Source organism: Ailuropoda melanoleuca, chromosome 4, assembly GCF_002007445.2.
Source record: "Ailuropoda melanoleuca isolate Jingjing chromosome 4, ASM200744v2, whole genome shotgun sequence".
NCBI classification, from domain to species: Eukaryota; Metazoa; Chordata; class Mammalia; order Carnivora; family Ursidae; genus Ailuropoda; species Ailuropoda melanoleuca.
The window spans coordinates 85253500-85273813 of record NC_048221.1 but is presented as its reverse complement, the minus strand read 5'-3'; the positions used below and the strand labels follow the sequence as shown (position 1 = coordinate 85273813).

Here is a 20314-nt window from a genome sequence, read left to right as displayed (position 1 = left end):
AAAAAAAAAAAAAAGATAAATGAACATTGGGAAAACTTTCAGGCGATGGTATATATGATGCTACTCCAAGTTTTTAAATAGCCTTTTAGTAAATTGTAGATTGTCGTATAGTGTAGTTCACTCTATGTGAGGTATTCATTTTATTTAGAATGTAACTAATATATAATTTTAGATAATGTACTTGCCCTTTCTTTTTTTTTTCCAGGAATTTTTAAGAGATATCTTCAATCTCCTGTTTTTGTTGCCTAGTCTAAAAGACAGACAACAGCCAAAGTGCAAATCACATTCTTCAAGAGCTGCTGCTTACGATTTGTTAGTAGAGATGGTAAAGGGATCCGTTGAGAACTACAGGCTAATACACAACTGGGTTATGGCACAACACATGCAGTGTAAGCACTGTTTTCCTTTTAATCTTTTTAAATTTTGTGAGAAGAAGAAAAGAGATTCTGGAGCGCATGGCTGTAGAAAGAATTCATTACTCATACACTTTTAACATTATAAACTAGAATGTTAAAAAAGTAAACATTGATTTCTTTAAAAAAAACGGGTATAAAGGACTTTTTATAGGTATCTGAAATATTTTGGAATTTTTTGGTTAAATAATTTAGTGCCAAGTAAAATCAGATATTGGCGGTCTGAATTTTTAGAAAAGGGGAATTAGTTTTCCTGTGTGTTCTTAGTAATTTTATTTCTTTTTTGACTATTGTTGACATACAATATTACATTAGTTTTAGGTTATATGTAATGTTTTATGTATATTGACTAAAGTAATGGAGGGTAGTGGCTGTTAGTAAAAGCGAAATACATTATGTTTAATAGTTTGTTGGGGGGGGCATCTTTTCCTCCCTCTTTTTTCAACAGCCCATGCGCCTTATAAGTGGGACTACTGGCCCCATGAGGATGTTCGTGCTGAGTGTAGATTTGTTGGCCTTACTAACCTTGGAGCTACTTGTTACTTGGCTTCTACTATTCAGCAACTTTATATGATACCTGAGGCAAGACAGGCTGTCTTCACTGCTAAGGTACAGTTTTCCTCACTTAAGTATTAAAACTGTAAAAGAAAATTCTTAAATTTTGTTAGTCTTGATTATTTCAATTTAGTAAAACATTGAGAAAATAATTTATGAATTAAAAAATGACAGTATTTGATTACATAGCTAGCTCATGTATAAATTATTTTTACATTTCAATAGATTACTCCTAACATATTAATATAATTTATTTCTCAAAGGAGAACACAAGTTGGGGAATGTATACACTCAGTGTGTACAGTGAACATGGTATTTTCAGTAAAAATAAATAGAAATTTTCTTTACATACAAAATAAGCAAAGCCTAAAACAAAGTAGGGGAATGTACCAGAATCACTTAACTTGTTTTATTTTTATCTCAAAGTAAATTTGACTGTGGGCTTAGTTTATTTGGGTAAGGTCCGCTTCATGTTATTTTTCTTTTTATTTCTAGTTTTCACTCTTTTTTAACCATGGACTGTTGTTTAGTTTGCCTTCTGCACTTGTTTTATAATTTCTTGGCCAACTTACTTTATGCTTGTACTTGGGTTGGTTTTCCTCCATCATTTCATCTTGATGTCCTGACTTCCTCCCACCCCCCCCAAAAAAGTATTGCAATACTTTCAGTGAATTCTTAATATGTTTAAGTTAGGCTTCAAAGTCTCCAGGTTATAGTCAAGTGGGTTTTTTATTTTTTAATGTTAGTTATTTTAATGCTTTTAAGTTTATCTTCTGAGACTGATTATGCTTAGATATAGTTGAATAACTGATTCATTTACTGTATTGAAATTTTTGTGACTAAATTTGTGGCCCCATCTGCTTAATTTGTATAGAACCAGTGATGAGCAAAGAGGCATAATTTCAGTGATTTTTTTTTTTCTGGCTGTTAACATGGCCATACTTCATGATTTCTTTTCTAAATATTAATAATCACCGTTTAACCATTAGCACTATCAGGAATTAAAATGTAGCACGAGAAAGAACAATCAGATGTGTTAATTGGGAGTAGGTCTCATAAATGGTGTTTTTGGTTAAAAACTAAATTTAGACTTGTCTCTACATAAATTCTTAACAATAGAATTTGACATGACTTTGGAAAGTACTCTAGTCAAATGTGCACTTAATTATTTACATGAGTGCATTAGTTATTTTTATTTCCTTTTCTGTGTTCACAGGAAGAGTAAAGATGCATGTATTTTAATAGTGGTAAAATATACCCAACTAAAATTTACCATCTTAACCGTGTATATAAGTGTACAGTTCTGTGGTTAATACATTGACATCGCATTACCACCATCAGTCTTAAAAATTTTTTCACTTCCCCAACTAAAACTCTGTACCCATTAAATACGTCCCATTCTCCATTCCCCCAGACCTCACGCAGCTACTATTCTACTTGGCTCTATGAATTTGACTATTCTAGATACCTCACTTAGGTGGAATCCTACAATCTTAGCATAGTGTCTTCAAGGTTCATCCATGTTATAGCATGTATCAGAGAATTTCCTTTTTTAAGGCTGAATAATAGTCCATTATATGTCTGTACTACATTTTGTTTATCCATTCATCTGTCAGTGGACACTTCTGGGCTGCTTATATCTTTTGGCTATTACAAATAATGTTTCCATGAATATGAGTGTTCAAATATCCATTCGAGTCCCTCTTTTCCTTTGTTTTGTGTATATACCCAGAAGTGGAATTGCTGGATCATATGGGAATTCTGTGTTTAACTTTTTGAGGCATCACCGTGCTGGTTTTCCAAAGTGGCTGTGCCATTTTACATTCCTACCAGCAATGTACAAAGGCGCCAATTTGTTCACACCCCCGCTGACACTTGTTTTCTGTTTTTTTGACAATAACCGTCTTAATGGGTGCAAACATGTATATGTTTAGGACTTCTACATTAAGTAGAATAAAACATTCTTACTTTTTCTTAACCTAGAAGACTTCAGTCACTTCTGTTCTTCAGCCAACTAATACTTATTCTCCAGCAATGAAAATATAAATCCAAGTCTTTATTCCTGATCATTTTTGAATTGTTTATGCAGTGTTCATGTATCATGTATCGTCACCATTCTGTTAACATATTGGAAAATAATGTTTTGTGTGACTTCTACTCTAATCTCATGGAGTATTAAGCCTCCCATAGGTCAGTTGTATTACTATAGTTGTTTTGTCAATTTTGTTGATTCCTTTTATTCAGTTCCTGTACTTAATATTATACAATTTTGCTGTAACTATATTTTGAATAGATTCCTTTTCAGTGTCTTTATGTCCTCAGCTTGATTATAAGCTCCTAAATAGCAAAACCACATTACTGAACACTCCCCCACAAAATTGACACAAATAACTAGTGTATACTTCTGGCATGTAGAAGGCTTATTATTCCACTAGACTATCAGAGTTTCTTCAAAATTTTGACAAGTAGTTTGTAGTGAGGATAATATTTCATAGTTTTTAAAAGTATTTGGGTGAGCTAGAGTATATCTGATAAGTGCCTATAAGGCTGGTGTTCAGGACTAAGTCTCTAGTGAATGAGTCTAGCCAGATACCTGAATTTCACTTAATAATATTTGAATATATAGAACGTTTTCAAGTATGTTGGCTGGTAATTTTTCTGCAGTATTAAGGATATATACTGTTCTAGAAAAAAATAAAGATATGACTAGATGATGGAGAGATGTCATTTATCATTATATTACATTTTTTTTAATGTATGGATTTATTTGTAGAAAACACCTTTGTTGCACACTTACTATGTTTTCTGTTCCTGTACAGTTACCAGCTTGTAAAAACAGCATTGTACCAAATGAGTGTTGATCTGAAAAGCAGTTTTTTTTAAAGATCTCTTTATTCAGTTTTCTGACATAATAGTGATGTAATAAAAGCTACATTTATATAATGAATAAATTTTTAAAATGCTTAATTGCTAAATAAAGAATAGACTTTTTCTTACCTGGAGCCAAAAGAATGAAAAAAGATACAGCATTAAGCACATTGTAATACTTTCTTTTCTAGACTAATTTACTACCCTCTTATGTTTTAATGGAACATTTTTCTCTTGATTTGCAGTATTCAGAAGATATGAAGCACAAGACCACTCTTCTGGAGCTTCAAAAAATGTTTACATATTTAATGGTATGTTTGAGAGCCATATATAGAAAACTAATTAGATATAACCTATGTAAGTTTGAAAACATTAAATGAAGTTCATTCGTATTGCATTTGTCCTGACTATATACTCTTATTTTTCAAATTGAATTGTCAGTTATTGATGTTCTTTGTCAAAGTGACTTTTAACAGTTGCATGTCACTCTTCTGCATGATGACTGCTAATTTGTCTTTTAAAGAATTTTTTGTATCTGGTCCTTTTCCCATAACAGGGTCAACCTCCCCCCCCCCCGAGTTTTCTGATTGATTTCTCTTTGTCCTTTTAATTCCCACCCCCAAAATTATAAAAGTAATCAATCTTAAAAAGTTAGCAAATCTTACAGTATTATTCCTCTGCTTAAAACTCTTCAGTGAATTATTTTATTATGAACAGAATAGTATTCAGATTCATCAGCATGGCACATGTCCTCTGATTTTGCCTTCTCCTTTTAACCTCCTCTCTATTTTTTTTTTAAGATTTTACTTTTTTTTTTTTTTAAGTATTCTCAACACCTAATGTGGGGCTCGAACCCAGAGTCCTGAGATCAAGAATCACATGCTGTACCAACTGAGCCAGCCAGACCCCCCTTCAGCCTCCTCCTTTATCCCTTCCTACATCCAGTCAAATCCTGTAGCAAATGTCACCCCTTGGAAGCCCATCACTCTGTTGCTTCATCAATTGTGTAGCTGTTTCTGCTGCTGCTGCTGCTGCCTGCAGCGCTCTTTCCTTAGCACTTTTCTGCCTTGTTGTGATCTTTCCCATAGCAACTTATTTTCAACTCTAAGAAAACCATGATTCCACAACTCTGTGTCATACCTACCACTTGTAGTGAAAGTTACTCATCTCATCTGTTAGAATCCTGAGAACAGAGATTATATCATGTTTATTCGTGTATTTTTCAGCTTCTCACACTTACTAAGGAGTCAACAAGTTAGATTTTTAACAAAAATAAAAGATTTAGTAGTCATTCTTGGATTGTAATTTTTTTTGGAGGGAGAGCGGGAAAGAGAAAATCTTAAGCAGGCTGCATGGAGCTTGATCGGGGCTCAATCTCAGAATCCTGAGATCATGACCTGAACTGAAATCAAAAAAGTTGGATGCTCAACTGACTGAGCCAGCCGGGCGCCCCAGTCCCACTTTTAATTTCCCTTTAACAGAGTTGGAGCATGCCACCTGAACCGACAAAACAGAAAAGTGTTTTAAACCACTTTTTTTTTAAAGGTTGTATTTATTTTTGTGAGAGAGAGCGCGCGCACTTGCGCACAAGTCAAGGGTGGGGAGGTAGGGTCAGAGGGAGAAGCGCACTCACCAGTAAGCAGGGAGCCCCATAAAGGGCTCCGGGATCATGACCTGAGCAGAAGGCAAATGTTAACAGACTGAGCCACCCAGGTGTCCTTCAGCTACTCTTTAAGAGCTATTAAAGTTCACGGGTGCCTGGGTGGCTCAGTTGGTTAAGCGTCTGCCTTCGGCTCAGGTCATGAACCTGGGGTCCTGGTTTCAAATCCCCTGTTAGGCGCCCTGCTCAGTGGGGAATATGCTTCTCCCTCTCCCTCTGATCCTCCCTGCATGCTCATGCTCTCGCTTGTGCATTCTCTCTCTCAAATGAATATACAAAAATTTCAAAAACAAAAAACTACTTAATTTCAGTCTGTAGGAAAACTTATTTAGCCTGCAAAATTTTTTCTGTTTTATAGTTTCATAGTACAAATCTCCATCCTTTGAGTCCCAGGTTCCTTCCTAGAAATTATTAGACTTAAAAAAATACAAATTTTGTAACAGTAATTTAAGCATCTTTGGGCACCGAGACTATTAAATTGAAAATGTGTGGATGGAACTGGAGGGTATTATGCTAAGTAAAATAAGTCAGCCAGAGAAAGAATTATCATATGATCTTACTGATATGTGGAATTTAAGAAAAAAGGCAGAGGATCGTAGGGGAAGAGGAGAAAATGAAACAAGACAAAACCAGGGAGGGAGACCAACCATAAGAGACTCAGTCATAGGAAACAAACTGAGGGTTGCTGGAGGGTAGGGGGGTGAAGGGATGGGGTAACTGGGTGATGGACATTGGGGAGGGTATGTGTTGTCATGAGCACTGAGTATTATATAAGACTGATGAATCAAAACTCAATACACGTGAAACAAATAAATCAAAAAATGGGTAGAAGATATGAACAGACACTTTTCCAATGAAGACATACAAATGGCTAACAGACACATGAAAAAATGTTCAAAATCATTAGCCATCAGGGAAATTGAAATCAAAACCACCTTCAGATACCACCTTACACCAGTTAGAATGGCAAAAATTGACAAGGCAGGAAACAACAAATGTAGGAAAGGATGTGGAGAAAGGGGGTCCCTCTTACACTGTTGGTGGGAATGCAAATGGTACAGCCACTTTGGAAAACAGTGTGGAGGTCCCTTAAAAAGTTAAAAATTGAGCTACCCTATGATCCAGCCATTGCACTACTGGGTGTTTACCCCAAAGATACAGATGTAGTGAAGAGAAGGTCCATATGCACCCCAATGTTCAAGCAGCATTGTCCACAATAGCTAAATCGTGGAAGGAGCCGAGATGCCCTTCAACAGATGACTGGATTAAGAAGATGTGGTCCATATATACAATGGAATATTATTCAGCCATCAGAAGGAACGATAACACAACATTTGCAGCAACATGGATGGGACTGGAGGGGATTATGCTAAGTGAAAAAGTCAAGCACAGAAAGACAATTATCATACGGTTTCACTCATTTATGGAACATAAGAAATAGGAAGATCGGTAGGAGAAGGAAGGGAAGAATGAAGGGTGGGTAAACAGAAGGGGGAATGAACTATGAGAGACTGTGGACTCTGGGAAACAAACTGAGGGCTCAGAGGGGAGGGGAGTGGAGGATTGGGATAAGCCGGTGATGGGTGTTAAGGAGGGCACGTATTGCATGGTGCACTGGGTGTTATACGCAAATAATGAATCATGGAACATTGCATCAAAAACTGGGGATGTACTGTATGGTGGCTAATAAAATAAAAATTATTAAAAAAAAGACTGAATCACCTCTAGCTCTATCAAATAATACACTATATGTTAATTAATTTAATTTTAAAAAATGCCATGAAAATAAAAAGTGAAATAGAAAAGAGCAGTTCTGTAGCAGTTCTGTTTACTCCCTGTTTCGTTGTTTTATTTATTCAAGAACCTTGTGATAATGTTCTTTTTTTGAGATGTAGCTTTTTTTATTGTTTTATGATTCACCCCTCCCCCTTTTCCTTTGCAGGAGAGTGAATGCAAAGCATATAATCCTAGACCCTTTTGTAAAACATACACTATGGATAAGCAGCCTTTGAATACTGGGGAGCAGAAAGATATGACAGAATTTTTTACTGATCTCATTACTAAAATTGAAGAAATGTCTCCAGAACTGGTTAGTACCAGAATACTGATGTTTCTTTGAAATCTGTACAGATTTGCCCAATTTTAATTACTCTCTTTTGTTTGTTTTTAAAGAAAAATACCGTCAAAAGTTTGTTTGGAGGTGTAATTACAAACAATGTTGTGTCCTTGGTAGGTATTGCACCTGTTCTTTACTTTTTTGAAATCTTAATGTATATTTTAGCCTATTAAAATAAATTACTAATATTTGAGTGTTGATTGACCAGGATTGTGAACACGTTAGTCAGACTGCTGAAGAGTTTTATACTGTGAGGTGCCAAGTGGCTGATATGAAGAACATTTATGTAAGTAACATTTTACATACTGTTAGACTTTTTCTGCTTTTAATTTAATTAGTTGTGTATAGCAGGTTTGTTTGTCATCTTGATAGAAAATTAACTTTCATGTTTTTATTTATTTTCTTTTTCCTGTGCAGATCAAATAAGAATTATAGGTAGACCACAAAGCTCATTTTTTTTCTCCAAAGTTGAAATAGTTTGAAAATACTTTTGAAAAATTTAGTAAGATTCATGGAACATCTTGTCAATTTGAGGGAAAAAATTTTTTTGCTAAAATTTAGAATCTTTTAATAAAAAAGTTTGCTTTCTTCTGTGCATTCTGCCCTTGGGCAGAATTTTGTAATTTTGCATACTGTAAACAATAATATGGAACTTTAAAATCTGATTTAATACACAGGAATCTCTTGATGAAGTTACTATTAAAGATACTTTAGAAGGTGACAACATGTATACTTGTTCTCATTGTGGGAAGAAAGTACGAGCTGAAAAAAGGTATGCTTTTTAAAATGTAATGTTTATCATTTGGATACATCATCAAATGGAAGTAAAACACAAATGATAAATTCATGTTAAACTTTTATGAAAATTATGTGATTAAGGTTAAGTTCCACTGCTTGGAGCTTGCTTTTTTTCTTTTTCTTTTTTTTAGATTTTATTTTAAGTGGTGGGGGGCTGAGGGGGAGAGAGAGAATCTCACGCAAACTCCATACTAAGCGCAGAGCCTCATGTGAGGTTTGATCCCACAGCCATGAGATCATGACTGAGCCAAAATCAAGAGTCAGTGCTTACTGACTGAACACGCAGGCCCCCGAGCTTATTCTTATACAGCAGCTTTTCATTCAGTTATTCAATTGAATATTCAGTCATTCAGTTATTATACTTTGATGCATCCTTAAATTTTTCCAAGTTTTTTGTGTCCTTTTAAATATTTACCAAGGTCTGATTGCTTTAGCCTTTGGTGTTTACTCAGTGAATCATGATAAAGAGTCTCCTCATGAACTGAAGAGATCCTCCTCTGATTCTCTGAAGTGAGAGGTTTTGGTTTTTTTTTTTTAAGACCCAAATAAAATGGCCTATTTAGGACGGAGTAATTGGGTAAAGAGGTTTCAATTCTACAAGTGAATATTGAATGACAAGTAGAAATTGGATTGAGGGAGCATCATATGCAGTTAGTTATTAGGAACAAAGGCAGAGAAATAGAAATGACCTTGTATGTGCAAGAAGCCTGGGATTCGGCTAGTTTGCCTCAAGTAGAGGATTTTCATTGACCAGTAATAGAAGATATGATTGGTATACAATGACGTAAAATGATTAACATCTAGGTTTTGGGATTATTTGCATAATTAGTTGGTACCATTTGAACTTGTGTCTGAGAAAGAACGTAACTGTTGTAAAGGACTGACTAGGAGACCTAAGCCAACCTAGAAGTGCAGAGAAAAAAGTGACAGAATTGAAGCTAGGAAAGAAAGAAAATCATGATAGGATGGTAACCTGGAAACTGGGGAAGAGAATCTCCTGAAGAAGTCATTCAATTGACATAGTCCACAAAAAAGGGGGGGTGGGAATGATACCTGAGTAAAAAGCACTGGGTTTTGCAGAAAGATAGTTTAGTGGTATGTTTTTTCAGGTTGTAGCGATAGAAGCCGGGCTGTCAGGGTACATAGCATCAAGTATAGATCATTAATTTTACAAGTTTAAAAAAACTTGTTTAAAAAAACAAGGAAAATGGAATCTAGAAAGAGCTTGGGGATCAAACAGGACTTTTCTAGATAGATCTGAGCATGTTGGAAGGCAGAGAATGAAAAGCTATCTCTTAAAATTGCTCAATAGAAGATTTTTCCAGAGAAATCTTCACTGATAAGAATGGTACTCTTTTTCTCATTCTCCAGATGTCAAGTTGGTTGCAAGAGAGAAAAGTTGTAAGGTAGAGATACTTAAAGCATAGCTGTGCAGGCAGTTACAGGAAGAAGACAGGCCCATCCAATAAGAATTGGGTTAGGGTATGAGTTAAGACTTAAACAAAATGGAGTCAGTCAAAAGTTTGTTACGGAGGTATAATGAGGAATCAATAAAAAATCTTTGATAGGCTGAGGCATTTTCTTTTGAGAATGTCTTTTTAGTTGGAATAAACTTACTGAAAATACCTATCATTCTTGATAACTTTCTGCTTCTTGAAACATTCCCTTCTTTTGGCTCATATGGTTTTGCTGTTTTTCTGAAATACTGTCTCCTCTTTTAGGCAAAGTGGTTTGACTCATACGGTTTTGCTGTTTTTCTGAAATACTGTCTCCCCTTTTAGGCAAAGTGGCACTCAGTCCTTTTATACTCTTGCCATACTTTTGAATGTTTGTGATAACATAGTAAGTGGTCAACAGAAATGGGTTAAGGATCATCTTTTGCTCTATCTTCAAACCTTTGTTTTTCTTAGTTTATTCTTTTCCTGAATAATTTTGTCTACTACCATAACATCAGTCTCTGTTGACATGCTTATGATTCTTAATTCATCCCACCTAATTCAGAATGTTGTGCTGTGTTCTTCCAGCTGTGACTTGTGTGTCTCATAGATTCAGTAAGTCTGTAACATAACTTTAATCTCTTTTAGTTCTGTTATGTCATTTAACCTGAGTCTTGCATGGTTCCACAGTCCACCACAGTCCTTTAGTGACTCTTAGCTCTCAGGATGCAGTTTATACTCTGACATTGCACAGAAGGCCATTCATCATTTTACTCCTTTATATTTCTATAACATCATCTTTTGCCAGTCTCCCAAATAATCAGTAATGATGGATTTTTAGACTTATTTCCTGTTTATGAAATCATTCCCCTACCTTCCTTGTCTTCCTAAATTCCTAATTTTTTTCTTAAACTAAGCTCTTTTAAAACAATCTTTTTAGAATCTTAAGTTCAGTGAAGAATTATTCCCCAAAATGTGTATTTTTCATGAATCCAAGCTTTTATATATTTTTTTTGTTTAAACTGAAATTTTGGTTTGTTTTAATTTGAACTAGCAATATTTGTTAAACCATAAGACTTAGGTAACTTGCTACTGCTGCTATTGTTGCAATATCAAGAGACTTAGAAATTTCCAAATTAGGGATTAAGCTCAGACAGTCTAAGTAAACTTGCTGAGGGTCATAAATCTAGTAAATGATACAGCCAAACTTTGCATTTCTAATTTATAAAAATAAATAGTTCAATTTCTGTTATTTAAGATGGAAAAGAAAATTCTGAACCAAAGACATTACTCCTTACCTTTGAAGTTCAGTGTGACGCCTTTTTTTGTTTCCATAGCACCTTTATATATCTTCTTCGTGAAATTTACCACAGTATGCTTAATTTTTTTTCTTACTTAGACACAGGAAAACCCTTTTACAATGGAAAAAGGCATGTAAGGGGAATATAGGTATAAATATATTTAATAAGAGCATGATTTAAAATACGGTTTATTATTGGGGCGCCTGGGTGGCACAGCGGTTAAGCGTCTGCCTTCGGCTCAGGGCGTGATCCCGGCGTTATGGGATCGAGCCCCACATCAGGCTCCTCCACTATGAGCCTGCTTCTTCCTCTCCCACTCCCCCTGCTTGTGTTCCCTCTCTCGCTGGCTGTCTCTATCTCTGTCAAATAAATAAATAAAATCTTTTAAAAAAAATACTGTTTATTATTTACTGAGTTGAATACTGAAATACATGTAGAGTAAATGTAAGTATTACCAGCTAAAGTACTTTTGGAAGAGATTTTTAAGTTTTCTTTTTACTTCTTTTTTTTTTTCCCTTCTGTCTTTCAGGGCATGTTTTAAGAAATTGCCTCGCATTCTGAGTTTTAATACTATGAGGTATACATTTAATATGGTAACAATGATGAAAGAGAAAGTGAACACACACTTTTCCTTCCCATTACGTTTGGATATGACGCCCTATACGGAAGATTTTCTAATGGGAAAGAGTGATAGGAAAGAAGGTAACTTTTTATCTCTTTTTCCTACCTATGTTTATTGTAAGTCTCTATAACAAGACAGTCATAACTATAAAGTTGTAACCAACTACACATTTAATAGAATGAAATTGAATTTTAGAAAGGGGATTGTATTTAAATACAGTATGGCATGTTCAGTTAATTCGTCAGTAGATATTTGGCATTTATTAGAACTATGTTCTAGGCACTCTGCTAGGCATTTAGACATGGCAGTGAACAAGATACATATGGTTCCTTATCTCATGGAACTTAAGTCTAGGAGGCAAGTCTTATTAAGAAATTATAAACAGAATGTGTCATCAGGATGGTGAGTGTATCTCAAATCTAGCGATATTAGGGAGGGCTTTCATAAAGATAAGAATGAAGCAGAACTTGAGTAAGGACTAGATTGAGAGGAATGGCTAATGTTTTTAGGTGGGTAGGAGGGTGGGGGTGGAGTTGATGAGATGGGCAAAAGGCAATGGCCACATCATTTTGTTTGTAGGCCATGTTAATAATTGTAAATTGTGAGCAAAAAAAGCAGAACAGGTCTAACTCTTGCCTTCCCATTTTTTAGTTGGAGAAGTTCTGTTTTACATAATAGGGTTCTAGCAGTGTTTTCTTTATATAAGAAGTTCTCTTGATTAAAAATTTTAAGGTTTGAATAAGCCACTGTATTTTAAGATTTGGGAAAGAGAACTGCATTTGAATCTTTATACTCCTTTGCCTGGCACTTAATGAGTATCCAGTAAATGTTTAACTGATTGGGAGATGAGAAATGTAAACGGTGATCATGGGCTATTCTTTTTAAGAGAATAACGTACTCTTTCTTTGAAAAGAGGAGAGAAGATGGTGACTATTGCTATAGAGGAATAGAGTTAAGGGGGGGTATTTTTACCCTTAGGAATTTTTTTTAAAGATTTTCTCTATTTATTTGACAGAGAGCACAAGCAAGGGGAGCAGCAGAGGGAGAGGGAGAAGCAGATTCCCTGCTGAGCAGGGAGCCTTACTCAGGGCTTGATTCCAGGACCCTGGGAATCATGACCTGAGCAGAAAGCAGATGCTAAATGGACTGAGGCACCCAGGCGCCCCCTACCCTTAGAATTTGAGTGTTTAGAGGTTGCCGCAAATGAGACAGTAGAAGATGATAACTTTGAAAATATAGGCAAAGTTAAGAAGTAGGCAGTGTATATACACCCTACTTTTTAGAACTCTTTTCAAACCATTTATATAATTATAGCAAAACTGTCCAGTTATTGTGCTTTCTGGTATTTTTCATGATGCTTCCTTGTGTAGAAGTAGCAGAAGTTTATGCCAAGATGGAGGATTTTTTTTAAGTGATGCGTTCAGAGTCAGATCCTAGCACGTCCATACTTCTCAGTAACTATTAATAACACTGTCAGCCATTTCCTTGTCTCCTCAGTTGTCACTTTCCAGTTTAGCCTGTGCACTCAAGTTAACCTAATCTGCTTTTACTTGTTTCTGGTTATACTTTTTCCTTTGTATATGATGCTGGGTATACAGAGCATAAGTCATAAATCTCAAACTTATTAGATCATTCTGTAGTTTTTCCTTAGTATCTTTTATACCTTTCAAGTTTAAATCTTTGGGGACAGGAAGGATGTCTCTTGTTTCTGTCTCCTAATACAGAATGTTTTCTATTAACTAATAAACAATTGCAAGCATGCTACCTTTTTCTTAACCTGAAATTAAAGGGCAGGAGTATCTTAATGCCTTTCCAGATCTTGTGTTTGCTTGCTCCTAATAAGATAAACTTGAATGAATCGAGCCCCACATCAGGCTCCTCCACTGGGAGCCTGCTTCTTCCTCTCCTACTCCCCCTGCTTGTGTTCCCTCTCCCTCTGGCTGTCTCTCTCTCTCTGTCAAACAAATAAATAAAATCTTAAAAAAAAAAAAAAAAGATGAATGAACAATATTGTACTATTTCAAAAGTAATAAGTTTAAACGAAAAGCGTATTTTATATTTATATATTATATTGACGTTTTCCCTTCTTACGGTTGTTTTTCCAAATGATTTATATAAGTGTTCCTTAAATTGTAGGCTGTGGATGGGGAATGACTAACAAATGGAGTTGTTTTGTACCTATTATATAATGTATCTGTGCCTATTTCTGTATATAAAATATATTATGTAAAGTGAGGTAAAGTGATTCAAAGATGTTACTGTGCAGTTTTCAACATTATTACTATTATGTAAATCATTTCAGGTTTTAAGGAAGTTGGTGATCATTCAAAAGACACAGAAAGCTATGAGTATGACTTAATAGGAGTGACTGTTCACACAGGAACAGCAGATGGTGGGCACTATTATAGCTTCATCAGAGATATAGTCAATCCACATGCCTATAAAAACAACAAATGGTGAGTTTTAAGTATTTTATTCTTGGGATTTAAAAGAATTTTTTCTGTTTTTAAAGTATAAACTTATGATTGTTTTTGCTTCAGATATGTTTTCTGATTTTTCTAAAAACTTTCTATAAAATTAGGAAAGGGGGAAGACAATTTTTAAATGAAAACAACTTTGAGAGGGCAGTAGGAATCGATTGTTCTTAACCTTCTTTTGAGAAGGTTGAATGTTCTCCCAAGAAAAATGAACACACAAGGTTTTGCACACAACTTTAGATTCATAGACAATGTTGTACCTTCCAAATCTTTTCTATCTCTGTTCACTCATTCAAGAGCTGTTTACTGAATGTCTCCTATAGGGTGGTTACGGGGTCCATATATGAGGCAATTTGAAGTTACCTCCATGCTCTACTCTCTCCACCTTACTTTTCCCCTTCCAACCCGCACATTCTTTTTATCACTTTTTATCAAGGTAGTGGATGGAAGTCATTAAATCAGTGATTAATAGCTGTTTTTTGGTCTTCAGATGTTATTAGGTAGAGTCTCATGTATAGAGGCTATGTATCTATGGTAGGCATTGTTCTAAATGTTAGGGATATTGCTTTGAACAAAATGTACGTTGGTAAATTGATCAGTTAGCAGAATAGTTTTGTTGAACTCTTTAAGCCAGCATGTCAGTGGTATTTTACCTTGTTTGTCCATTTGAATATGAATAATTCCATAAATATATTTTGAGTCTTTTTTGATCATAAATTTTGAATGGCATTTTTATCTTTGGAAGTTCTCCCATCTCTTAATCTTTTCTGTCCAGTAGCTGCACAAGTAATATTTACGCAAACTTTTTCTTTGTTTTTATGAATTCTTCTGTTACTCCTAGTTTATAAATGGATTTATCAGATTTTAGGGCAGTTATAATTTGTAAAATTATATTCCCAGTTTCTAGTAGGTTAGTGTTATCAAAAAATAAGAACTTTGAATTTATTTACCTACTTTTTATTTTATTTTATTTTTTTTTAAAGATTTTATTTATTTATTCGACAGAGAGACAACCAGAGAGAGAGGGAACACAAGCAGGGGGAGTGGGAGAGGAAGAAGCAGGCTCATAGCAGAGGAGCCTGATGTGGGGCTCGATCCCATAACGCTGGGATCACGCCCTGAGCCGAAGGCAGACGCTTAACCGCTGTGCCACCCAGGCGCCCCTACCTACTTTTTAAAAATAGTTTGATCAAGTTTTGTTTTTTTCAGTATGTATTTTTATAATAGGCATAATACTCAGTATGTATATACTTGCTCTGTTTTAGGTATCTTTTTAATGATGCTGAGGTAAAACCTTTTGATTCTGCTCAACTGGCCTCTGAATGTTTTGGTGGAGAGATGACAGTAAGTTTTATTCAGAAGTTATAAATGGTTTGTGACTTTCCAAGTGCTCTGTGGTATCATAAAATCCAGTAGCAAAACCACTTAACTTTCTTTTAATTTGCTGTGATTAAATCTAAAATTTATTCAGTTGTTATTTATTAGAAGTCTGGTCTGTTTGGCATATATACCAGACACTGGGAAATATTTTTTAAATTACAATTTCTGCTTTCAAATGATAAAGCAGATTAAGACTTAAAATTGAAAAATAGTAGTATAGGAATTGAATTGCATTGCCATGAAACATGATGGAAGAAGTTGTCCACTTGAATGCTTTGAGATTCGAGCAAAAAGAAATTACACTTTATTGATTTGATATGAAAAATCTTTGTCAAGGAAATTAGCTTGAGCTAAATTTCAAAGAATTATTCTTTCAGTGCTTTTTTTGTAACAGCAGCAGCAACCTGGTTATTACTATTAACAGGATACACAGAGAATATCTCACCCGTTAACGTAATTGGCCCTAAGACATGAAAAAAGGCAATTAGGTTGGAGTAGTAGTATTATAATATAATAACATAATTATAATAATTGTATTTCATAGGCATTTTATCCAAGTACCAATGTTCTGAAAACAGCTTTAAAATACTGTTTTGATTCTCATAAGTCAAGCATTAACTAGTCCTTTCCATATCACAGATAAGTTATTTTTCACTTGCATAGCCATGTCTGTTGTGAAATCACTGTTCACAGACATGTCTATATGTGAAATCATAGCCAAGTGAAGTTGTTTCTCACTTTCATAGCCATGTCTATTGTGAAATCACTGTTCACATTGTGGATTTTAATGAAGGACTTCCTTAGTGTTCTTTGGTACTCTTATGTGCTGCTTTGAATAGAAAAGAAGTAGGCAAATCGCTTACACTTCAGAAATGGGTAGAAGAAGGAAGTAGTAAGTTACTGATCCCATGATTAAACCTATTGCATCTCTAGATGTTATTCCTGGGATATTTCCTCCAAAAAATAAAAAATAAAAAGGAAATAAACTTTGCAAAGCTCTTTCTTAAAAGGTGGTTCTTAAATTGCAAGTACGTTTTATTATGCTTGATATGTTTCATGGTAAAGTATCTTTAAAAATACTTTGAAACTTGTTGTCAGTTACAGTTGACCCTTGAACAATGTGGGAGTTACTATATGCCAGGCCCCCACACAGTAAAAAATTCGAGTGTAATTTTTGTCTGTTGATCAGAAGCCTTATTGATAACATGAACATTCAGTCAATACGTATTTTGTATGTTACACTTATTATATACTGTAATCTTATAATATTCTTACAATAAAGTAGAGAAAAGAAAATGTTATTAAGACAGTCATATGGAGAGGCACCTCAGTGGCTCAGTCGGTTGGGTATCTGACTCTTGATTTTGGCTCAGGTGATCTCAGGATTGAGATTGGGACCCACGTCCTCAGGCTCTGCTGCTTGAGGTTCTCTCCCTCACCTTCTCCCTCTGCCTCTCCTCCTCACTTGGGCTCTGTCTCTCTAAAATAAATAAATAATTGTCTTTTAAAATCATAAGGAAAATACATTTACAGTACACTATTGTATTTATCGGGAAAAAAAAATCTGCCTTTAAGTGAAGCTTTGTAGTTCAAACCTGTGTTATTCAAGGGTCAACAATACTCTTAGCCAAGAACTTCTGTCACGGATTTTTAATGAATGTAATACTATTTGAAAACTACTTACAAAGTTACTATAAAGAATAAGCTAGCTGTTCATGAAATATTTTATTATAAATACAACTGAAATAAATATATTTTTTAAAGAAGAAAAACTTTTGTTTTTTTAAACAGACCAAGACCTATGATTCTGTTACAGATAAATTTATGGATTTCTCCTTTGAAAAGGTAATCATTTTTTCATATACAACTTACATTGTTTTCTTTCTTCCATGTTACCTAATTTTATAGTTATACTTCATCAAAATGAAAATATACCTCTTTTTTCTTTGCCTCTTAAAGACACACAGTGCATATATGCTGTTTTACAAACGCATGGAACCAGAGGAAGAAAATGGCAGAGAATTCAAATTTGATGTTTCGTCAGAGTTACTAGAGGTATGAGTTAATTTAACTTTAACAGTTTAAAAGCATGTTAAGTATTAATGCAAGTAATAGAACTACACGAGCAGGCTATGGCAATGTTAGGATTTATAATCCCGGGTAGACCGTAACACTATTTATATATAGTCATGGTAATATTGACATAGTACAGGTGCATGTTAAGTGAGTAGAAAATAATTATTAGTAACATTAAAGAAAAATAAGTAAAATGGTTGATGGAATTGGAGCAAGCTCATTAAGTAAATTGTATATATAGTAATGTTCTTGGATTAGGGGTGATAGATGTTCCTTCTTTGTTTCATGTTACATAGAAATGTACCATGTATTTGAAATGCATTTAAAATACATATTAAACATTTCAAAATCTATCTTGTTTATAGTAATTAGGCTTTCTTCGTTTCATTATATAATAAGTGATAATGTTACTTTAATGTCTTAAGAGCTATAAAATGTATTCACAACTCAGTGTGTGTTGTATCAGTGTTACAAATCTGCTAAAATGTAAATTCAGAAAGGTATACCTGATAAAAATTTATCTTCCATCTAGACAATTCAGCTTTTACTATCTAATTGATTGATTGTTATTTGCGCTGTTGTGGTTGAGTCTTAAACCGAGTGGATTTTGATTCCCTTTGTAACAAATACTCTTAACTGGTATCTTGACTCCCCAGAATGTTACTGATAAAAACCCAAGAATATGATCATCTTTTAAATCCTTGAATTGGATTTACCAGCAAAATTAGGTGTTCACTAGATTTCTTATTCTAGATAAGGACCCAACAGTGTTTAATGACAATGCAGCTCACTTGTGAAGTAAAATGAAATATTAAATAAAACTTTAATGATGTATATTCTTTACATTAATGGTTCTGAAACTTGCTATTCTCAGAATTCTTTTATATTCTTAAAAAGTATCGAGAACATTAGAGTTTTTTAAATATATTTTAATATGGTTATATCAGTATTTACCATATTAGAAATTAAAACAGATTTTTAAAATTTGTATTTTTAAAAATAACAAAATTAAGCCCATGACATGCTAATATAAATATCATTTTATGAAAAAAAATTTTCAGAACAAAACCATTCAGTGAGAAAAGTGGCCCTGTTTTATAAAAATGTTTGTAAGTCTTTTTAATATCTGATTTAGTAGACGACAGCTGGAGTCTTCTACTAGCTTTTTGCATTTGCTCTGGTGTGATTTCATTCATCATTTAGCCTCTGGAAAACTCCATTATATGCTTAGGAGAGAATGAGAGTAAAAAAGGGCAAATAGCCTCATCATACTACTAAGGAAATGGTTTTGATCTTATATATACCCTAAAGTGGTCATAGGTATCCCCTATAGGTCTCTGAACCATTCTTTGGAAACCACTGATTTATATTGTGACAGAAGGGAATCCAGACATTTGTTCTACTACAACAAGAAAAACAAATTGAACTACATTAGAATATTCTTTTTTCTTTAAAGATTTTATTTATTTGTCAGAGAAGGAGAGAGCGTACAAGCAGGGGGAGTAGCAGGCAGAGGGAGAAGCAGGCTCCCCACTGAACAAGGAGCCTGATATGGGACTTGATCCCAGGACCCTGGGATCATGCATGACCTGACCTGAAGGCAGATGCTTAACCAACTGAGTCACCCAGGCATCTCTTAAGATATTCTTGATTGCAAACCTAAACCAACAGGTTTTTTCCTATCATTGTTTTAGCTTATTAATTGAAAAATAAATTTGCCTGAATATACTTTTTACTAAAAATATTAAAGTATGATAATGTTATTTAATACTAACATAGATTTTAGGTATAAACTGGAATCTAGTCCTTTAGATTTATACATTTAAAATATAGCTAGTAGCAGACTTTCCCAAAGAGTAAATAGGGTATTTAGAACCATAAAATTATTTTTAAAAGATTTTATTTATTGATTGATTTTAGAGAGGTGGGGGCAGATGGAGAGGGGGAGAGAGAATAGCAAGCAGACTCCCCGCTGACTGTGGGGCCCCACTCAGGGCTTGAGCTCCAGACCCCAAAATCGTGACCCAAGCAGAAATCAACAGTTGGACGTTTAACCAACAGAGCCACGCATGTGTCCCAGAACCGTAAAATTTATTAAGTAAACACATGTTATAAATTGTAATGACTGTTACGGATAAAATGCTCAGAAAGGGTATTTGGTTGGAATTTCTGGGGAAAGTGATTAGGAAATACTTCAGATTAAACTTAAACTAAGACTTGAAAGTTAGCGAAGACTTAATCATGTGAGGAATACTCCAGGCAAAGAGATTATTATGCACAAATTCCCTTAGGAAAGATATAGCGTATTGGCATGTTTTAGAAGCTGAAAGATGACCTCTGAGGCTGTGATGATTAGTAATTGCAAGGAAGTGTGGCCCAAGATGAAGTTGAAGTGCTGTGTAGAAAATACCTGGAGTGCAGTAATGTCATACTTACACACACCCACATGGCTCCACATATGTTGTATTGATAAAATGTAAAAAGGATCGTCAAAAACCAAGATGAATATTTCTGTAGGACAGAAATGGAACAGAAATAAAAGCAATGAGTCTGGATTACCAGGCTTTTAGGACCAAATCAGAAAATGGTGGCTGAGGGTTCTTGAGAGGTAA

At 34.5% G+C, this 20314-nt stretch overlaps 1 protein-coding gene across 11 annotated transcripts in view; it reads left to right on the top strand.

Moving 5' to 3' along the window:
- The window catches only part of USP34 (ubiquitin specific peptidase 34), a 236367-nt gene that overhangs the window by 172733 nt on the left and 43320 nt on the right, over positions 1-20314 (top strand). For all 11 annotated transcript variants that reach the window (XR_004624915.1, XM_034659188.1, XM_034659190.1 and 8 more), the window contains 12 exons: positions 206-389; positions 862-1022; positions 4082-4147; positions 7439-7585; positions 7669-7725; positions 7821-7898; positions 8290-8384; positions 11677-11849; positions 14072-14225; positions 15512-15590; positions 17418-17471; positions 17586-17681. Coding sequence is in view for 10 of the 11 variants with exons in the window: in XM_034659188.1 (XP_034515079.1) it covers positions 206-389; positions 862-1022; positions 4082-4147; positions 7439-7585; positions 7669-7725; positions 7821-7898; positions 8290-8384; positions 11677-11849; positions 14072-14225; positions 15512-15590; positions 17418-17471; positions 17586-17681 (1344 nt within the window). In the remaining variant the exon portion in view is untranslated. The remainder of the gene's footprint in view (positions 1-205; positions 390-861; positions 1023-4081; positions 4148-7438; positions 7586-7668; positions 7726-7820; positions 7899-8289; positions 8385-11676; positions 11850-14071; positions 14226-15511; positions 15591-17417; positions 17472-17585; positions 17682-20314) is intronic.